Here is a 20,228-nt window from a genome sequence, read left to right as displayed (position 1 = left end):
GATTAAAGAAGAATTCGGCACAAGTGAGAGCACCTCTCCATATAAATTTACTGCTGTTTGATCTCTAGGACCACTTTAACCTTTGCTGTGTGCCAGACATCGACGTTGAATGAGATTTCACGCATTGCACAGAATGGCACTCAAGACCGTTTGTCACTACTTCTGTTACATTTAATTCACCACTTTGCATCGATTGTACCACGAGATTTCGTTCTATGTGCACGCACACTTCTGCATGCGTTGTTTCTTATTCAATTACAAGTATAAAGCTACTTTATTATAGCACATCTTGCACAAATGCCCATGTTTCTATGCAACTGAAGTACAAATGTTTAGCATTCTTTGGATGTCTGACTTGAAAAAGGCTTCTCTTTTTTTTTTTTTTCTCTTTTGTATCTAATGAAGCCCTCAAGAGGATGAGCCAAGCTCAAAGCCAGAGCAGCGAGGAGAGGTGTCTTTGAATCGACTTGACCCCATTGTGGTTTCGCCAAGCTCGAAGTCTACAAAACAAACAGACGATCCTATGGACGACCATGACCGCGCGATTCCTGCACCAAGCTCGAAGCCCGAGCAGCAAGTGGAGGTGCCTCTGGAGGAACCTGAGCCTGTGGTTCTTGTGCCAGGTACAAAGCCTGCAGAACAAGCAGAGGTGTCTTTGCAGGAACCTGACCCCGTGGTTCTTGCACCAAGTTCATGCATTTCTGCACCAAGCTCGAAGCCCAAACAGCAAGTAGAAGCACCTTTGGAGGAACCTGAGCGTGTGGTTCTTGTGTCAGATTCAAAGCCTGCAGAACAAGCAGAGGTGTTTTTGCAGGTACCTGACCCCATGGTTCTTGTGCCAAGTCCAAAGCCTATGGAACAAGTGGAAGAAGATCTACAGGAAGCTGAGCATGTGGAATTTGAGCTGCCTTCGTTTGGCGTTTTTGATGAGTTGCTCTGCATGAAAGTGCCGGTCAGCTCTACGATGCAGCAGCACATTGTCTTCAGCCTCTTCAATGCACTCTCCAAGAAAACTTTGTAAGTCTTGTACCTAAGTTCATTCATACATTTCTTCATTTATTCATTAATTTATTCATTTCTTTAAAGGCCACTTCTTGAGGCATCACTTGAGGAGGCGGTTATGAAGGGCTAACCGGAATATATTAGTTACTATGGGATGGTTTCGACGAGCTGCCTGAATACTATTGGGTCCATGACGGCGGCACCTTCAGTGAGCAGGCCATCTCATGCACATAAAAAAAAAACAATTGCCAGAGGGTATAGATTTTTTAGGATATATGGCAGGCAAAATGTTGCTGGCTTTTCTTATGCAAGGGGTAATCAAGTAATTTAATCTTCACTTTTAATGCCAGTACGTTTATTGTAGTAACGCCTAAGCAGAATAAATCATGTTGCCTGGTTCTGAACAGACCCCAGGGCGTTGGTAAAGTTATTCCAGTGGGTCTAAAATGAATTACACCGTTTCCCGCTGTAGGAAACCGTGTGTAAACGGGAAGCAGCGCACTCCATTGCTTACCCTGGCCGGAGCGGCATTGTACAGGCGAGAAACCTGGGCAGGCGCAAAAGTACGCAGTGATGGACCCATGTTTCCTACTGCAACATGCCAATTGCTGCTAATGGGCAACAAGAGGCAGAAGACTCCGACTGGATGCAGAGGCCTGCACTCTGTTTTTAGTTAGCTTGTGCTGCGAATTTTCGTCGTTTAACAATGCAGTCTCCCACCGGTACTACCTTGGAGGTCAGGATCCAATACCTGCGTATAAGGGGTGGCCAGTGAACGGTGGCGCTGCGCGAGCAGTCGGCTTTTTCAATCAAGAAAGTCGGGGTAGCAGACGCTGCCTGCTTCGGTGTTGCAAGGAGAGAGGGGGGAGTGTATGAGAGGAGGAGGGGACAGACATGCGTTGCGGGGCAGTAAACTCCGCTGGGAGAGATGTCTAAAGGAGAGAGCGCAGAGCAAGCATAAGCTACGCTCTTCTGCGGCAGGGTTGCGAGGAAAGAGGGAGGGTCGCTTTTGTGCCGTAAGGGTGGTCTCGCCACTCACCGGATTGAGCTCAATCATAAGACGCTTCACATATAAAACTACATTTGGATACTCTAGCTTTGGCCGCTCAGAGCTTTTGAAAGCAATTTGTTTAACAGAAGGAGGAGCAAGAGAAAGGTTACAGTGTGTATGTCATAAAGTACAATTAGCATAATATTAGCAGTCGACATATGGTTAATCAGGTACAATTAGTGGAATATTACCAAGATGATATACGGTTTAGTAGGTACAGCCACAGAAAGCCTCATAGTTCAACCTGCAATCACCCAATACATATGTTTAGTTTGAAATCTTGCTTTGAGGCATAATTATAACTTTTAGAGGTACACGCACAGTTTTGCGTAGCCAGTCAAGCAACGAGTTATGGTAAGGGTCATGTATTAAATGTCCTTCAATACGTTAGTGGTCTAGGCTTTTCTTTACGGGGGCCCTATACGGCTCTTCTAGCCCATGCCTGTTATTTATGGGTTATGTAAAGTGGTAATGAGGCCTTCAGAATAATTCTAGACATTGATATGTAAATACCTATTATTTCAGTAGTGCTTCCGACTGCATTGGTATGCAGTGGGTTGTCGAAAGAATTTCTGACATAAATGACACTGCAAAGCACTCGTGTATAATTGGTTATGAGCGGAGTTGGTGGATAATCACTTTGCTGCCACATAGTCTTGCTCGAGGATTTGTTAGTTTTGTTTTCTCTACTGTTTATGTCACGCAAAGGGATCCAATCAAGTAATAGTAGTAGGAGTTGGGGTCAATGTGTCTGCAAAAACGAGTTGGTGCAGGCCTTGAGCTAAATCTTTCATTCCTCGCATAAGGTCTTTATGGGGAATTACAATGACTTAAAATCACTCCTTTGCCCTTTACTGCGAGATTTCTCGTAGCTTCTGCTTATCGTTAGTTTTTTTAAATGCTGCAGTTCTTCATTGACCTTGTTGCCATGTTTGTTTTGCGTTTTATCCAGGCACCCAAAGAAAGAACAAATCGAAGAAGCTGTCGCTTGCCTGTTACATAAATATCCACACCTGTCAAGCATCAAGACAAAAAATGGAAAGGTAAAATAAAGTTTTGTTACAGTGGATAGGGGATAAAGGGAGCAGATGTGTCAACTTGAGATGGTGACTTAAAGGACATTGTTATTAAATTTAATTAAGCGATATAACAAAGCTATAAGCCTGGGTAATGTTACTTGACTCAAAGAGGTGTTCCGCCCTTGGGTTGCTTTCATGCAGTTCATTTTAAAACACTTATAACATAGATTTGCTTACCTTGTGAAAAGCACCTGAATTGCAGTTAGAAATGCTAATTTGTGAACTAGGAACTTTGATAATCTGAACACTGATAAGTGGATTATTGTCAGATGGCCAAGCATGGGGACCAAATTAAGGTCCCCTTTTCACGTCTAGTTTGAAACCACGAGATCACATTCACTCTGTCGCAAGATCGCAGTGGTGGACCGGAAGTTGTTGAACTTAAATGCAAGACTGCTGCGTTTCTGTACAGGCCTGTGGGCATACTAAAGAATGGCGTCGGTGTTTTCGCAATCAGTGACCTCTGACTTGGGGCAGTAGGCTAACCTTGGCTGGTTTCAAAATCTTGCCTGTTTTGATCTCACAGGAGTTTTGGGTGAATTCTCTAACGCTAAAGCTCCGCCTGCATCAAGCTGAATTGGCAGACGTCCCCACGAAACGACGTGAGCCTCGGAAGCCATGTGAGTCTCAGAAACCATGCGAGCCTCAAGGACTGGACCACAGCATGGACTCGCAGCGTGTTTTCCGGCCTCTGGTAAGCTAGACATGTCAGGTTCATGCTATTGTTTTAAATGGGAAACGACTGGCAGAGGGCCTGTTTTGGGGAGCGTTTTTCACTGTGAGCACCAACACATTTTATGCCAGAAGCATTGTAATGTTGATTGGTGGAGGCAATGGCAATTATACTGGCGGGAAAAGTCGAAAACTGAAACCGTGTGAGGTTTTCGCAGGCTTCATCTAATTTTGTTTATCAATACAACAAACACCTTATTGATCGCTTAGGGCACGTACATTTCTTTGTTGTTTTTATGAGCGGTGGCGGACGCGGTGCTCGCATTTCTTAGCCGTTTGCAGGCAGGCATGCAGGCAAGCAAACACACTGCTGGCAGCGCCACCTGGTGCCTATTTGAACACACAAGAGAAAAAAAAAGCAAAAGTTAGCCTGACGCAACCTAAAGCTGCCTCAAGTGCGTAAAATACAGTTTCAAGTTATACATATTTGTTCTTGAGCAAAATGAGTGTACTTCCAAGTATTTTTTGTCCTATCAGTAGACTGATCACATCGCTGTTAAATGACGCTAGCGGTCATCTTTTGTCGACTTTCAACATCAAGTTAAAATTATAATTACTTTTTATGAGACAAAATCTCGCTCGTTGCCACTGACGTGATGAACGATCTTCTCATTCGCGCCACAATCAGAAACATTTTTCTAAGCGGTACACGGTCCCTTTCGATTTCAATCTCTACACTCACTTATAAAGGGCAGCGCAAAAACACGGGGAAAAGGAAGACATATCTTTTTTTTCCCCGTGTTTTTGTGCTGCCCTTTCTAAGTGAGTACTATGAACCAGCTAGCCCAAACCAAAGTACTTCTCAACCTCTGTGTGGTTTTGAGGCTCATTGAAATAGTTTTATTTCTTGACAGTGTAATCTCTCCTTGCACCTTTATGACGAAGTGCTTATACTCACATGTGACAGAAAATAAAGTTACTTGATGCATAGCTTGCAATTCTTCATGGTGACCTCTTGCTTTTGTCTCCTTGTCCAGCGCACCTTTTCATGCCCTTGGATAGCTTGTGGCAGAAATGGAAAACTTCGTCCGTGCGTTGCACCACGTGATGTACTTACATGAATAACTTGCGCACTTTTCTTGTTGCTTTAGTGCTTCAATAAGGAAGGAATGCAGAGTTTCACACACAACCTATTTGATTGAGTCTTTTTAACATATTTCTTTTCTTTTTGCATTTTTAGCGGATTGGTGAAGAGCTATTAGAGTACAAAGACAAAGCACATCCACAAGGCGAGGCCGACGCTGCTCCAGAGAGTGTGGATGGTCACAAGCGAAAGCTTGCCATCGAGAGGCACAGCATCATCCATGAAATGTCAGTGGAGGAAGTCGTTTTGAAATTTCCCATCTTCAGAGAAGAGTCAGCCGTGAGTTAAACTTTTTGTAAACATGTGTCGTTGTTTTGGGACGCCACACCCCCGAAGATGATACGACTTCTTATACACCCAAACGTCATTGTAACAACGTTGCATCTTACACAAAAATGAGTTTGTTACATCCAAAAATTTGTTATAAATATTCACTCCTGACACCCTATCTATCTCAAGACTATTTTGCATTTACTTTGTTATAATCGACATTTGGTTAATTCCACGTTCGTTGTAATGAGGTTTGACTGTAATCGTGAATTCATTCTCCTAAACGGAACCATTTTATTCACAGTTTAAAGGGGTAGTGACACCCAATTTTTGACCATAATCTATCTTCTGTGGGTTGATCTTTGTATGTTCACTGACAAGCTTGCAAAATTTTAGTGCATTCGATCGAGCGATTAATTCATAATTCAATATTTTTATCAATGAGCGTGCGGCCCGAGAGTCGGCATGACTTGTCCACTCGCTAGTTGTGACGTAACGAACCGCTTGCTGGGCGAGCTGCCGAATGGTTTGTATTCCGGACAACGATCGTGGTCCATCGTCAGCTGCACTTGCAATCGAGCTTTTTCTGCGTTGTTCAACTTGCTTCTGGATCTAAATGACTTGCAGCGGTAGAAACAATGCAATAGCATCACTAATGTAGCGCTGATACTTACAGCAAACAATTTTTGTCACTCTGTCAGAGGTCAAAAGTTACCTGTGAATGTGCAACCTGTATGCCATTTACTGCTACGGATATATATTTATTGAAACTTCTCGCAGGCAGTGCCATAGTTACTTAAGCGTGTCGCTGTCTACTTTTTAACCGGCACTGAATGCAATCGACCGTGTTCAAGCAAATATTCGGCCAAAACGTACAATGTGAGTAACCCTAGTGTCGCACTGACATGCCGTTCGCTTCGGCTAATGTTTCCATATGCCGCACGCAACAGCCGATGAAAAAACAACAATCCCAACGTGCAGCATTGTTACGACCACTCATTTATATTATGTTCAGCACCGAAAGTCATGCACGCACGTATGCCAGCCAAAAAAAAAAAAAACTGCACGCTTTATTAATTCCACTGCGCAAAGTAACACTTGCTCTCGAAGGCTGCATCAACAGACGCCCGTGTCCCAAGCTCGCTTGTCAACCTGGCACCTTTGAAATAAACTAATTATCCTTGCGGAAAGCTGCCTGCAATGTCTACCACAACGCAAAGGTCGTTGGAATCTTGGTTCGCCTTGTCTTCAACGCGCTCTTCGTCGCTCGAGCTGGTGACGATGGGGTTGAAATCAAGATGTACAGCACGCACGACGTTGTCGCCACTTGTACTTCTCTATCAACCACTACCCAAGTCGTGAGGTGATGATGGGGCCCACGACGTAGCGATGGTACCGGTAACGACGCCGCAACACTTTTAGCACTCTGATACGTGTGAACCACGCGGCAAGCAACACTCGCCACAGTCACACTGACTGCATGCTGAAGATGCTGTGAGGCAGCAGACGACGGCACTGCTCCTTACGGCTTGTGGTGTCACGCACGCCATGGCAAAATGTCGATCGCTGGCGGTGTGTGGAGTGCACACGTGATTACTTTTGCAGGTTATTTTGGACTAAAATAACCTTTTGCAGTCCAGTTTTCACACGTGTACAAGCATATTTGACCCTCTACCTTTGTTTTTCAGCCAAAACTGTCAACTGTCGGGTGACCATGTCATGACCCCTTTAAAATGCATCAGTGTGAGCTGAAAACTTCCAAGATCACTCTCATGTCATCTCACTACTGAAGTTAGATTTGCTAACTAGATGAAAAATTGCAATTTAGACCTTTTAAAGCAAAATGCTGTCTTAATGTTTGCATATTTTATCTCAAAACTAACTTTTACATGCCTATCATTTAATGCATTCTGCAAGATGTTGAACACTGCAAGGATATCTATTTTTAATCTGTACACATAAATGGACACAGTTCCACAAGTTTTTATAAGTGTTCACCTGCCTCAAAAACACCACATTCAGTGTGTTTCTTCATTAGAAATGCTGCCGAACTGACGGTTCATCAACTGCCAGATCGCCAAATGGAACATCCAGATTGAAGGAATGCTGTGTTATGCCAGCGAGTCCGCAGCGAACGTCCATGCCGCGGAAAAAGGAAATCTGTGTCAAGGCCAGCACGCGAGCCCGCCTGACGCGAACAACTCGACGGCGTCATCATGCGACGGCGCCTTTCTGGCGCGCACGTGCAGTGAGTCAGCTCAGCCCGCGAGCCTGTCGAGTAAACAACCGGCGTCTTCCTGTCTGGCGGGTCCGACGCAATGCGCGGCGACGTCACTCGTCCTTGGGTGCAGCCACCTGCAGCGCAGCCTCTCCAGATTCGATGAGAAAGAATGACGCGGCCCAGCGGCGACCCCCATTGGAGGAGTCTGACCTCACGACCAGCGGCGCTTTTGGTTGGACAGCTGGGGTGGACCCGGTGCATATAAAAGAAGCCCTGCGGCGCGTCGAGAGCAGACCCCTTTGACAGCAGTCCTATGTGAGAGCAGACATGTGTGTCGCAGTTGAGCTATGTGATAGAGAGTTGAGCTATGTGTTAGCAGACCCCTTTGACAGCAGACCCATTTGAGAGTAGAGCTATGTGTTAGAGAGAAGAGCTCGGCTCTTCGCGTCTCTGTCGGCGCCAGTGCCGAATTTGTATATATGCTGTACATAAACCTTGTTTAACTCAGCGTCGTCTCGTCCGCTCGTCTATCAGCTCAGCGCAGAAGCAGTCGCGAGCTGAGAAACCTACGCTACCAAACGGCTGGTGACCTTCCCTGCGGAGTTCGAAGCAGTGGCGCCTTCGGGACCGTGTTGGCGTCGCCGTCTTTCGAAACAGTGGTTGCAGCGGTGAGATTCGTAGCGCCCTTCGTAACGTCGTCGGAGGCGCGCGTCGTAACAGCTGACACGAAAATGTTTACTTGTCGTTTTTATGCATCCAATAAAATTCCAAGTCCTCAAAAGCCTCAAAAATGTCCTGCTAAGCATGAGTGCAACCTGGAGAAATAATTACAATGTGTTTCTAAAAGCTAGTTTTAATTAGTGACGTACAAGGTAGTGACGTCACAACATGGTATGAGCTTCTCGTCACGTGCTCGTGCAAGAAATTGTGACGTTTCCACGGTCGCTCGGCACTGTGGCTGCATTTGGGGCGCACAAGCACCCATTTTGGAATATTCGGTGCCTGAAGTCATCACAACTAGCCCACCTTCTGCGTTACCAAAACTTGTACTCCTGCCAGACTTCAAGCTAGTGTCAGTGTTGGTAGGTGCGCCATGGAAAAATTGACTGTATGATATCAAAATGAAGTATCTTACTAGCATTTGCTGAGCAGCACACTTGCTCAGAGCCACCTCTCTAACAGGAGATCTGTATGGTTAACTGAACTCGCCTTCCAAAAGTGGTTCAGAGAGCACTCTTTCTTGAGCATCCTGTTTTGATTTGTAAGATCCGAATCGGTGTTGTGGAAAATTTCGACAATGGTCCTGAAAGTAATCACGGCATTTAAGAACCTCTTCATTGGTATTAAAGTGCTTCTTCCGCCATTCACATACCCAGCTCAATTTTTTTTAAAGTACTACCTCCGACACTCCTGAATCTTTGGCATGTACTACATATTAGTGCTTGTCCAATTTCACACACCTCGAGTCGCATTTTACAATACTTCTGTCGTGACTGAGCTCGCCAACTTGCAAATGCTGAAAGTTTCATCGGCCTTTGAGAGAGCCAATACTTTCCCTGGCACTTTGGCGACCAATTTCATCGCACTGCTGAGACGCGAGTTCGATTCCTGGTCATGGCGGCTGCAAAATAATTTCATTGGTGATTTTAACGTAGAAAGCATGTTGAAGTTCGTGATGCGATGCTTGCTTGTCACTTTTAATTTGTCGTTATAAGCAATGCAATAGTAACCGTACTGGCTGTGTATTTTGTGAAAAAATTTGTACTTTAGACGCATTTTTAAACAGTGTGCACTATCGGACTCCTGCCTGCGAGCTGGTGCAATGGCTCAACACAAATTAACAAAAAAAAAAAAAAAAGGAAGCGCTTTGCTGTGGGGCTTAACTGTTTGCTGTTATTACTCCTTTTCAGCTGCTTCGGGAGTTCAGGGTCCTCTGGAAGAGGGACATTGTTGCCTGCTTTGAGAGAGGCATCAAGAAGATGTTCCTGGTGCTGATGAACTGGGGCACAAGCGATGAGATCAAGGCCATTTCTCAGCCAGGCAATGGTACACTCAGACAGTGTTGCTACAGTTACAGTGTTTACTGCAAGTAATTAACTTCGGTTTCTTTCTTTAAAACCCCCGAGGGCTTTCCTCACGCGTTGCTTGTCATCTGGTTTCTCACACATGGCCAAAGCGCCTCACAAAGTATATTCCACCTAATGAGTTTCATTTGCCGAAAAATTCGTGTGGGGGTGCAACAGCGAAATATAAAACGAATCAAATTTGAAGCAGTTGCATCGTCATTTTGGCTAGAGCTGCTGACTATCGAGACACTGCTGTACTTACATTGCACATCTTCTAAATCGTTTAACCACAGTTCTTTTAGTAATATATTGTCCTCTGTCATTGCAGATGTTGTTCTTGTGGTGTTGGACTCCATTGCCAAGAGATGCGGGGAGAACCTGTATTCCGTCTTGGTCACGGTAGGTCGGCATTTTGCCGTTGACCTCATTCAAAGGCTTTGTCACGTGTCGAAGTTTAGTGGCATTGTGAAACGAACTTAAGGATGAATGACCTCCTGAGCCTATCTTTACTGATCTTTACCTGCCAAGTATCCCGGACTATCCGGAAGACTCTCGGATTTCGACCATTTCTTGCATTTGTACGGTTGACGTAAAAATCTCCTGGAAATAGAAATTTCTATGCTGTTTCCATCTGGCCGCATTGACAAAAATGCAGGCCCATCCGCTCTAGACGTTTTTTGCGAACCAATTCAATTTTTTTGTGAACCAATCGCAGTGATGCGAAACTGGCAGATACGAATTCGCGAAACTCTCCAGCCGAATTCCACTGTGTGGCAAAATTCAGATGTTCGGAAATTTTCCTCATTGTGGCGAGTGATATGAACTTTATTACCGAAACTGTCGAATGAAGCCCGATAGCAGGGTGAGCAAACCTTCAAAAGTACTACGTGCGTGACCAGCAGACGCACTGTCTCCTACCCGTGTGGTTGTGGTTTGCCTCAACCGCCGTGGACGAAACAGGGGTCGCTCTTGGCACGATCATGTTTGGCGACGACGTAGAATGAGAGAACTCCAAAAGTGTGCTCGCGCCCAACGCTCGACTAGTCAAAGTGACGCTGCTTTCCGCAAAGGCTGCAAACAAAGCTGAGGCAGTTGCGGGCATAGATAGCAAAAAAAAAAAAGAGAAAGAGATAGAGACTTAGTTTTGAAGGCGCGAGTGCAGCCGCCGCACACGAAACCGCTGTCACAGTGACGCGAAAGCAATCTACTAGCACCAAGGGCACGTGGCTAACGCAGCAATAGATTAAAGGCAATAAAGGCGTAAAAAAGGCGAGAAGCGTTTTGAATCTATTAACGTAGCAAAGCTTTTACCCACGCTTTTGTGGCAGCCAGCTTCTTTGTCCCCTATTTTCACTGGTGTCTCAAGAAGACATGCGCCAGTTCTTCTGACGGAAAAGATTTCGCTAGTTTTGATGACGCGGAATTTCGGCAGTATTTGCACTCCCCCTTTAAGACTCGCACCTAGGTTGGGAACCATACCCTCATGTGTTGGGCCGCTCCAAGCCTATATAAGACCGCAACGCCGTTGTTTGCGCTAGCGAGGTTGTTCGGACTCTCTCCCCCGTGTCTCGCGATCTTTTTTTTTCTTTTGGTGTAAAAAGGGCAAATAAATCAACTCAACCCCCCCCCCCCCCCTTGGTTTTACCAAGCGTCTGCTTGCGACAAGAGTACTGATCTTAGAATTGTGACAGATTATTCGAACTAACAAGAGAAAAAGTGTTCTTCAGTTTTGTGTCTCCTTAAAAAAAAAACTATTTGATGTCAAGTACTGTTAAAAATGCTACCTAGCTTACATTAAAACAACCTGCGCGCTGTTGCCGCAGTTTTCCGAAAATGAAATCGCAGCAGGAGGCAAGAAGGCATAAATTCTGATGGGCCACTTCTGCTTCTTGACAGGAGGACCACGCCCTGACAACGCCCTGCCTCGTCACGCGTGACTGCGAGAGCGTTGACCTGTTTGTCAACGGTTCCCGTCTGTTCTCGGCGTCTTCACTGCTCGGGGGCCTCTGCGCGCTCTTCGCATCCTTCTGGCTCCTCCAGTTGGAGTACTCCCAGTGCGTGCAGGGCATCATGACGTTCTTGGAGCACGCGTTTCTCAGCTTCAACTACACCGCGCCACAAGGCAAATGCAAGAGGTTCATCAAATTGTACAGGAGAGTAACGGCCCCGGACTTGCGTCGATAGTCTGGCGTAGTCGCTGATCCTCTCAACTGTCGCACTCTAAAAGCAGTTCCACTGCATGTCGCTCACTTGCGTGTTCTTTTTTGTAAAATGTGCACTCAGTACGTTCGTATCAAGAACACTGTTTAACACTGCCAGTGTGCGCATGTCATCCTTGACCTGAAAGTAGCATCCTAATGGCGTTTAAGGAAGGAAGGCCATGTGAGGTCGACACTTATCGCCTGCAACAAAAAATACACTCCAGTGGATGCAATTGTTTTTTAGAGTGTAGTCATTGCTATGTGCAATTCTCGCAAGTCATAGACCTCTTTAAGCATTTTGTGCAATTTCGTGCTGGTGTTGGAAATTTCACTGCATAACTGTAACAATCGAAGAAGCGAAGCTAACTGTTCAATGCGGTGTGGCTTCTACGTCTTCAACCGCGGTGAACATAGATTAGTGGGGAGATATAAAAGGCTGCACAAAGTGTTGTGGTTTGTTAGTTCAATTCGACTGCATTTTTATGCCCATGATCACACATACGCATTAGTTAATCTAGCTGGGCCATGAAGAGAGGCTGTTCCTAGCTGCTCATGAAAAATGCCGGTGTTTGATTTTGCCAGGAATGGAGATTTTTTTTTCTGTTTGTAGATTTTCAGTGGCTGCTGTGGTGTGGTAGGCAGTTTGGAATAGGCTGTTGGAATAAGTCCGTTATAGCTTAAGCTGTAAAACAAATAACAGTAATTGGCTCTTTCTGAACAGTACCTGAGGGTCCAATAAAGTATGCTTTGTTTAACAGGAGCGTCATTTACTGGGAGATGATTACGTTTGCGGAATTCAAGTGCAAAATCAATCATAAGTGTAGTTGTTCCATCTAAGATGCCCATTTACTGCATGTTTATCGCGCATAAGTTTTTTTAGTTCTCGATATGTCAAACTGGTTTCATTGTCAATGTTGAGTTGATGTTGTTTTATACGTTGCAAGTAATTTTGGTTCATAGCCTCTGTTTGTTCTGAAAAAAAAAGAAAGAGAAAAAGAGCTTGCTCATATTGCATTAAAAGATAATGATTGTTGCTAGACACGTTGGTGTGACGGGATTAAAAGGACAGTACTACTATTTTCATACTATTTTCATACAAGTATGAAGATTGGTAAATGTATTGTCTTATAAGATGCTGCACTGATCGCAATTAAGCCTGATTGGTACTGAATCTCCTCCTACTGTGATTGGTTCCCTTCTGCAGCTTGGCTTGAAGGAGCAAATCACAGTCGAGAAATTGAATAGATATTAGGAGCGATCAAAAGTGACTGTGTGATGCCTGTATTATACGTATCCTAGTCTGTCTTTATGTGAGCATGCTGGTTTAGATAAAATTATGTCAAACCCAATCTATGCTTCTAGTCTCATTGTATGTTATGCTTGCTCTCATTTGAAACTCAGTTTGAATCAATGCATGCAATGTATATCTGTATGTACACATGTAGATTGTCATAAGTGCCTTAAGAAACTCTTGCCGTTTTTATAAGTAGTTTTCATTGAAGGCACGGGAGTTGATGCAGTCATGTTAAAATTTTTTGAATCCTAGATAGGAGAGTTTGTGGTCCACTTATCATGGAACAGTGCTCTGAAGTTGAACACTTTTGTTTTGTACCTGTGATCCTATTCACTTGATTACAGCAAAAGGGTGGTGTGATGGACATGTACAAAAAGGCATGCACTGCTCGTTAACATTTTTGCTGCATTTTCAGTGTATTTCTGTTTTGTTGTATTTTCTGCAGTGTGTTGTTTTGAAAAATACAAATTTAATAAGAGTCGTAATTTTATCTGCCGGAGGTTACATTATTGTTTTATGTATGGTCCAGCTCTACAAATGTCCTTCAGACAAAAGCAGAGGTTTTATTACAAGATTCAGCAAGTTCTGCAATTCACGAAGGCTGGCTTTTGTAAAAAACTTTTTTAGCAATGGAAATTGTGAGAATAAATATCTACAGTTTCTTGTTTTACTTTTGGCAGTGTCTATTGTGGTTACGGTAGACTTTTTTTTTTCACAAGGTGCAACCATTGTTCAAATATGTTCTTTTCGGTGGCATTAAATGCAGGACTGATAGTTGGGCAAGTTGGTGATACATTATGGGCAGTACCAGCGCTTGTGCCTCTTTTCTTCTTCCCGTCAGTGTGTGCACTGGTACTGCCCATAATATATCAAATGCAGTCAATATTGGCCATGAAATGTAAAATTATAAGGTTAATTCTGTTCGGAAAGTGTTCTTTGGCTTGTTTGGGATGTTTTGTGTAATTCAGTGATCAGGTTTTAAATAAGTAGCTAAGCACTGATTTCTATTTGACTCAACTAGAAAACGGTCAGCCCTTCGGTCGTGCAAGGCAGTCATCGCTTCAAACTTATAAACAGGCAACGATAGTTCTTTTATTTTGCCGGGGTCAGGTTCCAAACTCAGGTGCAGGCTTTGAAGGTCAGTCTCTTAACCTCTGGGCTATCCAACCACGCAAGCAGAATGGTAATAGTATATGTAAACCATATAAATATGTACCTGCTGTGCAAAAAAATTGTGAAAAGCGAGGACTTCTTATGAAGGCTTTGTTAAATTTTGTGGTACTTTTGTAATACGTATCTCTCTCTTAGATGCGGTGTAAAGTTAACATGGAATGTTTTATGTTATTCAGAATTCGTGCATGTCTAAAGCCAAACTCGTGTTGCTGTGGATGCGGGAGGTGCCTGTCGGGGCTATTCTAGATGCTGACAAACACTGGAGAGAAGATGAAAGAAGCCACACCAGTGCTGCCCAAGATTCACATTTGGGAAAGGCCACAACGTGCGATAGGATTTTATGCTTACTCGTCACTGAAACAACTCCCAAAGAAGATTCTGCTTGTTTTCCTTTTTACTTTTATATCAATTTGCCGGTTGATGGCACAAGCCTTTTTTATTGTGAAAGCAAGGGTTATACAGTATGTGACACAGTACTCAAGCAGTAGCGATTTTAACTACAAGTGTTGGTTGACTCATCATTTTAAAGGAGTTAGGAGTTATTTTAAAATGTTAGGCAAGTGAGCTTTTCGACATAATGATGGCAAAGAATGTTAGCAAAGAGGATGAAATGGCGTTTACTTCTGGTCAAATCCAAGCTTCCGCTGACTTCCGAGTAGAAAGCTGGCCATGCAAAAGTGGAGTTACGCCTGCTCTCTCCCACACGCAAGAAATGAAAGCAAACATTTCGACAGAAATCTGTCTCACAGAGTAGAAGACCTGTTTAAATGGCTCTTGCTGCAGTTTAAAAAGAGCCTCATGTTAAAAAGAGCCTCTTGCAGAGCACTGTGACGACATTAAAATCAACCTTGAGGGAGCTTCTATTCTAAAAATGGAAAGGAATCTGGGAAGGAGGCTCTTGCTCGAGTCTTTGCACGTTCAGCACACATCCAAACAAACACATCCAAAGGCAAATGCAAACTGCTCGCTAAACGTGAGGAAATAGGAAAGCCAGAGCTGTAAGGAAAGTACAGGACATGGCGATGCTCCCATGATCAACACAGTCCCCCCCCACTAGCTCAGCAAGGTACCGAATCGGCCCCGAAATGTCCGGCTGGAGCAATTTCAACTTTGTAAAAAGTGACAGAGAACTGAAATAGAGACAATGAACAACGGAGCACTCAAACAAATAAAAATATGTAAAATGTAGAACATGGTTATACAGTTTTGTACGAGAAAAAAAAAAGTGATAGGAAGGTAGAAAAATTGTGTGTTGTGTTCCACTGTTTGCTCGAGGCAAAAAGGAAGCCGGTGTAAAAATTATGGAATGTTTCTCCTCTGACCTGCCCCTGAGCCAGGTCATTAAAGTTGCAAGGCATTGTTGTCATCTAGACTGAGCCAGGCTGGTGTTTCCTGGCGTAGCCATTTAAGGGGGAGGGGGTTCTCTGCTAAATTTTTCAGTTTTGCACATGTACATGTACGCACACAAACAAAAAGTGCGGTTGAACTTTCAAAAAAGAAATTCTGGCTATGCCCTTGGTGGTGTTGGTGAGAAGGAGGTGGGTTCAGGCTATACTACCCCCCCCCCCCCCCCCCCGTGTATCTACATTCGCTCATAGGACCTACCCCTTTTTCCTGTGTTACAAAATCTTGGCGACGTCCTTGAGCAATTTACATAATGTTTGTGTTGTAGAATGTCTTGCTTTCGGGTGAAAATGCCTCCTTTTTTTTCTGAAACCTTCCTCCTTCTCTTTTCTCTCTCTCTTTTATTGCGTGACTAGCGCAGCACGGACAAGCTAGATGTCCAGCTTCGATCTCGAAATGCGTTCAGCATGTGGTACTCGAAAATATGTTTTCATAGTTAATGCGATCATTCATCAACTGGTATATGCCACCGGTTCGTCGCCTCACTCACGGCTGTCCACTCGAACACACGAACCACGTGCTTTTCTCGATAACACCGTATTACGCAAAGTGTAAATGGCGATAGCGATACACACCACAACCCGCTCAACACCATTCGCCGTGCGTGCAAGACAATGGCACCCATTTTACACCCTTACTCAAGCCTCTAGAAGTATGGCTAGGAGTCTTCACAAAGCAGAGGGCGCAACCTGACACCCATAAAGTTCGCCAACACCTGTCAATCTTATTGCGTTGAAAACAATGCTGAAGACGGCATAGAAAACTGTTGCGCTCTTTGCAAGTTAAACTTGTTGTACTCGTTTGCAACTTATTGACTGTCACCTCCTTTCAACGCAATAGAACCTCTGAAGCAAATCAACTTTCAAGAATCACTCATAGATCCATCTTAATTATCCGGGCCCATTTAGCCGACCACCAACTCTCAGTTATTTCCATGCCCTATCGCGCGCCGACTCTCCGTGTTTGTCCGAAAGTGAACCAGTAAAATTCCGCGTGGTTAGGACGTGTACGTTTATGCGCGGCATCGTCCCGCAGTGCCTGTATCGCCATGGGAGACGTGTTTTGCCTTGTAATGCTGGAGAGTGGCAGCAGAAGAAAGTTGAAGCTGGAAACGGGTGCCTACGAGGAGTTACTCGCGGGACTTGCAGGAATTGACGAATTCGACTCCCGTAACACCCTGGTAGACTCCTTTGTGCTCCATGCATGCATGCACTTTTGATACGTATTGTCCGTGCTGAATACGGTGTTAGCTGGAACGCCTTATTGAACACCGCGACGAATTTACTGGAGTGGCGAACACCATTATGCTACACATTCTGCCGAATGGTGTTCCCTGTTCCAAAATTGAGTGCACCGATCCAGAAGTACTGCGATCCCGTGTCAGCGGCGATGTTCTTCGAAAAAAAAAAAAAAAAAAAACGTGGTGAAGGGCTGGTAAAGCTAATTGATTGCATTGTTGCAAACTTATCTAGCTCTTATTTGCTGCGTCATTGCTTTTTGAATTGTTTATTTAGCATCAAGATTGGTGGAAATACCCTTTTATGTTTAATTTTTCCCCCCTCTTTTGAATGCGGACCTGCTGGACTCTCGGAAGCTATAAATACTAAATTGCGATTCAAGCAACAGTTTTACCTGAGGTGCCTCAAATTATTATCAGCATTGTAAATAAACGTACACATAGAACAGTATGCTAATTATTTCGCATTGCAAGGTGTGCCACGTACGAGACATGACACAGTTTCATAGCCGCAAGGTCATTCTATCATTCACTGGTCATATATATTGAATAACTATCACGCTAGTGCGAATTACACAAACTCCAGCCTATCAGTGAACATTTCCTTATGTGGATCAATTAAGCTTTAATGTGTATACGCTTTCTGGATCGCTGGCTGCTGCTAGGCCCTTTTCTAAGGCTTAGAAAAAATGGCATATTTTGGAAGACTTAGTTAATTGGTAATTTGGTAAAAAGACTGCTTAAGGGACTGGTATCATCGTAGCTCAGGCGTTAAATAGATGTCAAACATTGACCAGGCGGCCCTGCGAAAAATGCCACCACACGTGCCCTCATCACCGCGCTGGCCACAACTGAGTAGCGCAAAAAGAGCTGTCCGCAAGCGAACGTGCATAGGCCCTCCACTTTCATTGGTGTTGAGGCATGGTTTACTGAAAATCAAGGACCTGGCAAGCTTCTTTCGTCAATCCAACCTCGCTTCATAAAAGTAGAACGCTCATCAAAGCGAACTGCGGGTATAATCCAAAAGATGTTTCAGTTATTTCGGCGTGCTGCTACTCGTAATTTAAGTGCAAGCGAGCGTCGCATGACATGTAGTTCCTGGCAAGCACTTCAATGCGTGTGTTCTGTAATGCCTAAATGCATAAATTTGGGCATACACAAGTTGCCAAAGCGATGAAGTGCATACATAAGCAATGTAACCTACAATCAGTGGCACGAAGCTCCCTTTATCGGGCACGAATGGCCCTGGCAATTTTCGCCTTTCCAGTTGCATTTTCTATTCATGTCTTGCTTCCTGTGCATTGAACTCTTTTATTACGCATCCTAGAATGTCCTGTTGATGAATGTCTTCCGTTTACATATACTGCAATGGGAAAAAATGCCTGTCCTTTTTCTTGGTTTACAACAAAAGGCAAAACTGAGGCCTCCAAGATAGCTTCAGCAATCGCGGAGACCCACGGCAAGAAAAACCTGCTTGTGGTCATGACCGAAATTTCTTCGTAGAGCGCGGAGCTGTAGCGTCTGCTCTTGTTTTCGTCGTCGTACTGCCAAGTGAACCAGCAAGCACATCATGGCGGTTTGGTGACGCGTCCGACTAGTAGAAAGAAATTTATAGCGCTTTTCCTGAGTGTTCAATGCGCAAACACACCTAAAATTTAACTCGATCGTTTTTTCGCTCGCGCTAATTGCACTTGGTTGCACTGTAATCTGTGCAAGGGAGTCGGGCTTTGCACTACCCAAAACTTTGCACTACGCGACTGGTGGCACTACATGCCTGCAAAACTCCAGAGTCTGACGTCTATGCAAGTATGCTATGTGTCGCTGAGGTAGCAAGAGGGGCACGTTCAAACTCTCTCCTAAGTTTAATGGCATGATTTGGCCGCAAAAGAGACACACACAAGAAAAGGAACACTCAAAGGAACACTCTTTTATTACGCATCCTAGAATGTCCTGTTGATGAATGTCTTCCGTTTACATATACTGCAATGGGAAAAAATGCCTGTCCTTTTTCTTGGTTTACAACAAAAGGCAAAACTGAGGCCTCCAAGATAGCTTCAGCAATCGCGGAGACCCACGGCAAGAAAAACCTGCTTGTGGTCATGACCGAAATTTCTTCGTAGAGCGCGGAGCTGTAGCGTCTGCTCTTGTTTTCGTCGTCGTAACGATGGCTTGGCGCATTTGCCTATGCACTGTAAAGCCTGTGGGTGTGTACCACGTTTTAATGAGTTTAAGATTCTGGGTAGAAGCAGGTACAAAACTGCGCGTGAGCTGATGGAAGCCTATTACATTAAAAAGAAAGGTGAAAGGTGTATCAGCGAACCGTCGGTGACGTTGTATGCTTCGGAGACAAGATTGTTTGATTGTTGGATAGCGTAAGGCTGTATGAAGACTGCGCATGTCTATATTTTCGTACTTAAGTCTGGGTCTGCACCTAGTCTGCTTTAGTTGGAAGTGCCGCCTGTGCTTGTCGTTTGAGTGTTCCTTTTCTTGTGTGTGTCTCTTTTGCGGCCAAATCATGCCATTAAGTAAATACCAACTAGGCCAACAATCAGTATTATTACAATATCTCTCCTAAGTTATTCATACATACACAAATGTACACCAACATACTACATGCTTACAATGGTCGAACACCCCCCCGCTCACGACCGAAAAAAAAATCTATGGCTACACCCCTGCATATGTTGTAGTTTGGCTTGCGCTGCATGAAGCTGTTCCTAACCATGTACTGCTCTCTCTTCAATAGATTCAGATATTTGATACTGACTTGGAAGACTTTGTGGACCTTATGCCCGGCGATGTGGTTCCGAACAAGGCAAAGGTGCGTGTCGTGCGGAAAAACAGTCCTGCTACAAGTTCCACGGCAGCATCTCCTGTCAAGGCCAGCATTCCAACAAACCACCCTTCCCAGCAGTATGCGTAAGTGTTCATTTGTAGTATAGTACGCATGTAGTTTGCCTTATTTACACTGAGTGTAGACTACATATATGTGGTGCGCTTCTCCAGAGCAGGTGAATGATTTCACCAATTAGAACAGTGCCAAAGTTCAGGTAAAGAAGGAAGCTTGGAGTGATGGGAGATCATTAAATAGCAATCTTCAATCAAGCCAATGTCTCTACAGAAAGACTTGACTTTGTCAGGGCGCTAGATTGATAGTGTCTATTTACAAAACAAGGGGAATGGTCCAAGGGGCTAGCTCTCTGTATTATACAAAACTAATCAAAAGGACAGAAGATGAAAAGTGTAAGGGACATTGCAGTTTTTTAACTGTAGGGAGACATATCTCACCTAAATTGAAAGAATTGTAGAATCATGACTCTGCAGTTCAGTAACCACAAGTAATGCCCCCTACGCAGGTCTTGTCTTAATTTCCTGTTGGTTTCATTAGAAATGACCATTTAAAGGTGACAAGAA

The 20,228-nt window shown here is 44.2% G+C and overlaps 2 protein-coding genes across 3 annotated transcripts in view; both read left to right on the top strand.

Annotated features, from left to right (window-relative positions):
• LOC119183246 (uncharacterized) overlaps nucleotides 1-13,670 on the top strand; it is a 28,596-nt gene extending 14,926 nt beyond the window's left edge. The window contains exons 9-15 of one of the 2 annotated variants that reach the window (XM_075868760.1): nucleotides 406-1,017; nucleotides 3,006-3,096; nucleotides 3,659-3,826; nucleotides 5,045-5,227; nucleotides 9,350-9,485; nucleotides 9,834-9,904; nucleotides 11,402-13,670. In XM_075868760.1, coding sequence (XP_075724875.1) covers nucleotides 406-1,017; nucleotides 3,006-3,096; nucleotides 3,659-3,826; nucleotides 5,045-5,227; nucleotides 9,350-9,485; nucleotides 9,834-9,904; nucleotides 11,402-11,689 — 1,549 coding nt within the window. In that variant the 3' untranslated portion in view covers nucleotides 11,690-13,670. Of the gene's footprint in view, nucleotides 1-405; nucleotides 1,018-3,005; nucleotides 3,097-3,658; nucleotides 3,827-5,044; nucleotides 5,228-9,349; nucleotides 9,529-9,833; nucleotides 9,905-11,401 lie in introns of both variants that reach the window. The other variant, XM_075868761.1, reaches the window with a different exon arrangement.
• A 2,666-nt stretch (nucleotides 13,671-16,336) lies between these two features.
• Nucleotides 16,337-20,228, top strand: part of LOC119179378 (uncharacterized) — a 35,426-nt gene continuing 31,534 nt past the window's right edge. The window contains exons 1-2 of the mRNA XM_037430444.2: nucleotides 16,337-16,757; nucleotides 19,561-19,733. Coding sequence (XP_037286341.2) covers nucleotides 16,626-16,757; nucleotides 19,561-19,733 — 305 coding nt within the window. The 5' untranslated portion in view covers nucleotides 16,337-16,625. The remainder of the gene's footprint in view (nucleotides 16,758-19,560; nucleotides 19,734-20,228) is intronic.

Source organism: Rhipicephalus microplus, chromosome 7 (assembly GCF_043290135.1).
Source record: "Rhipicephalus microplus isolate Deutch F79 chromosome 7, USDA_Rmic, whole genome shotgun sequence".
NCBI classification, from domain to species: Eukaryota; Metazoa; Arthropoda; class Arachnida; order Ixodida; family Ixodidae; genus Rhipicephalus; species Rhipicephalus microplus.
Note: the sequence above shows the minus strand (reverse complement) of the source record. Positions and strands in the feature narration are given on the sequence as shown.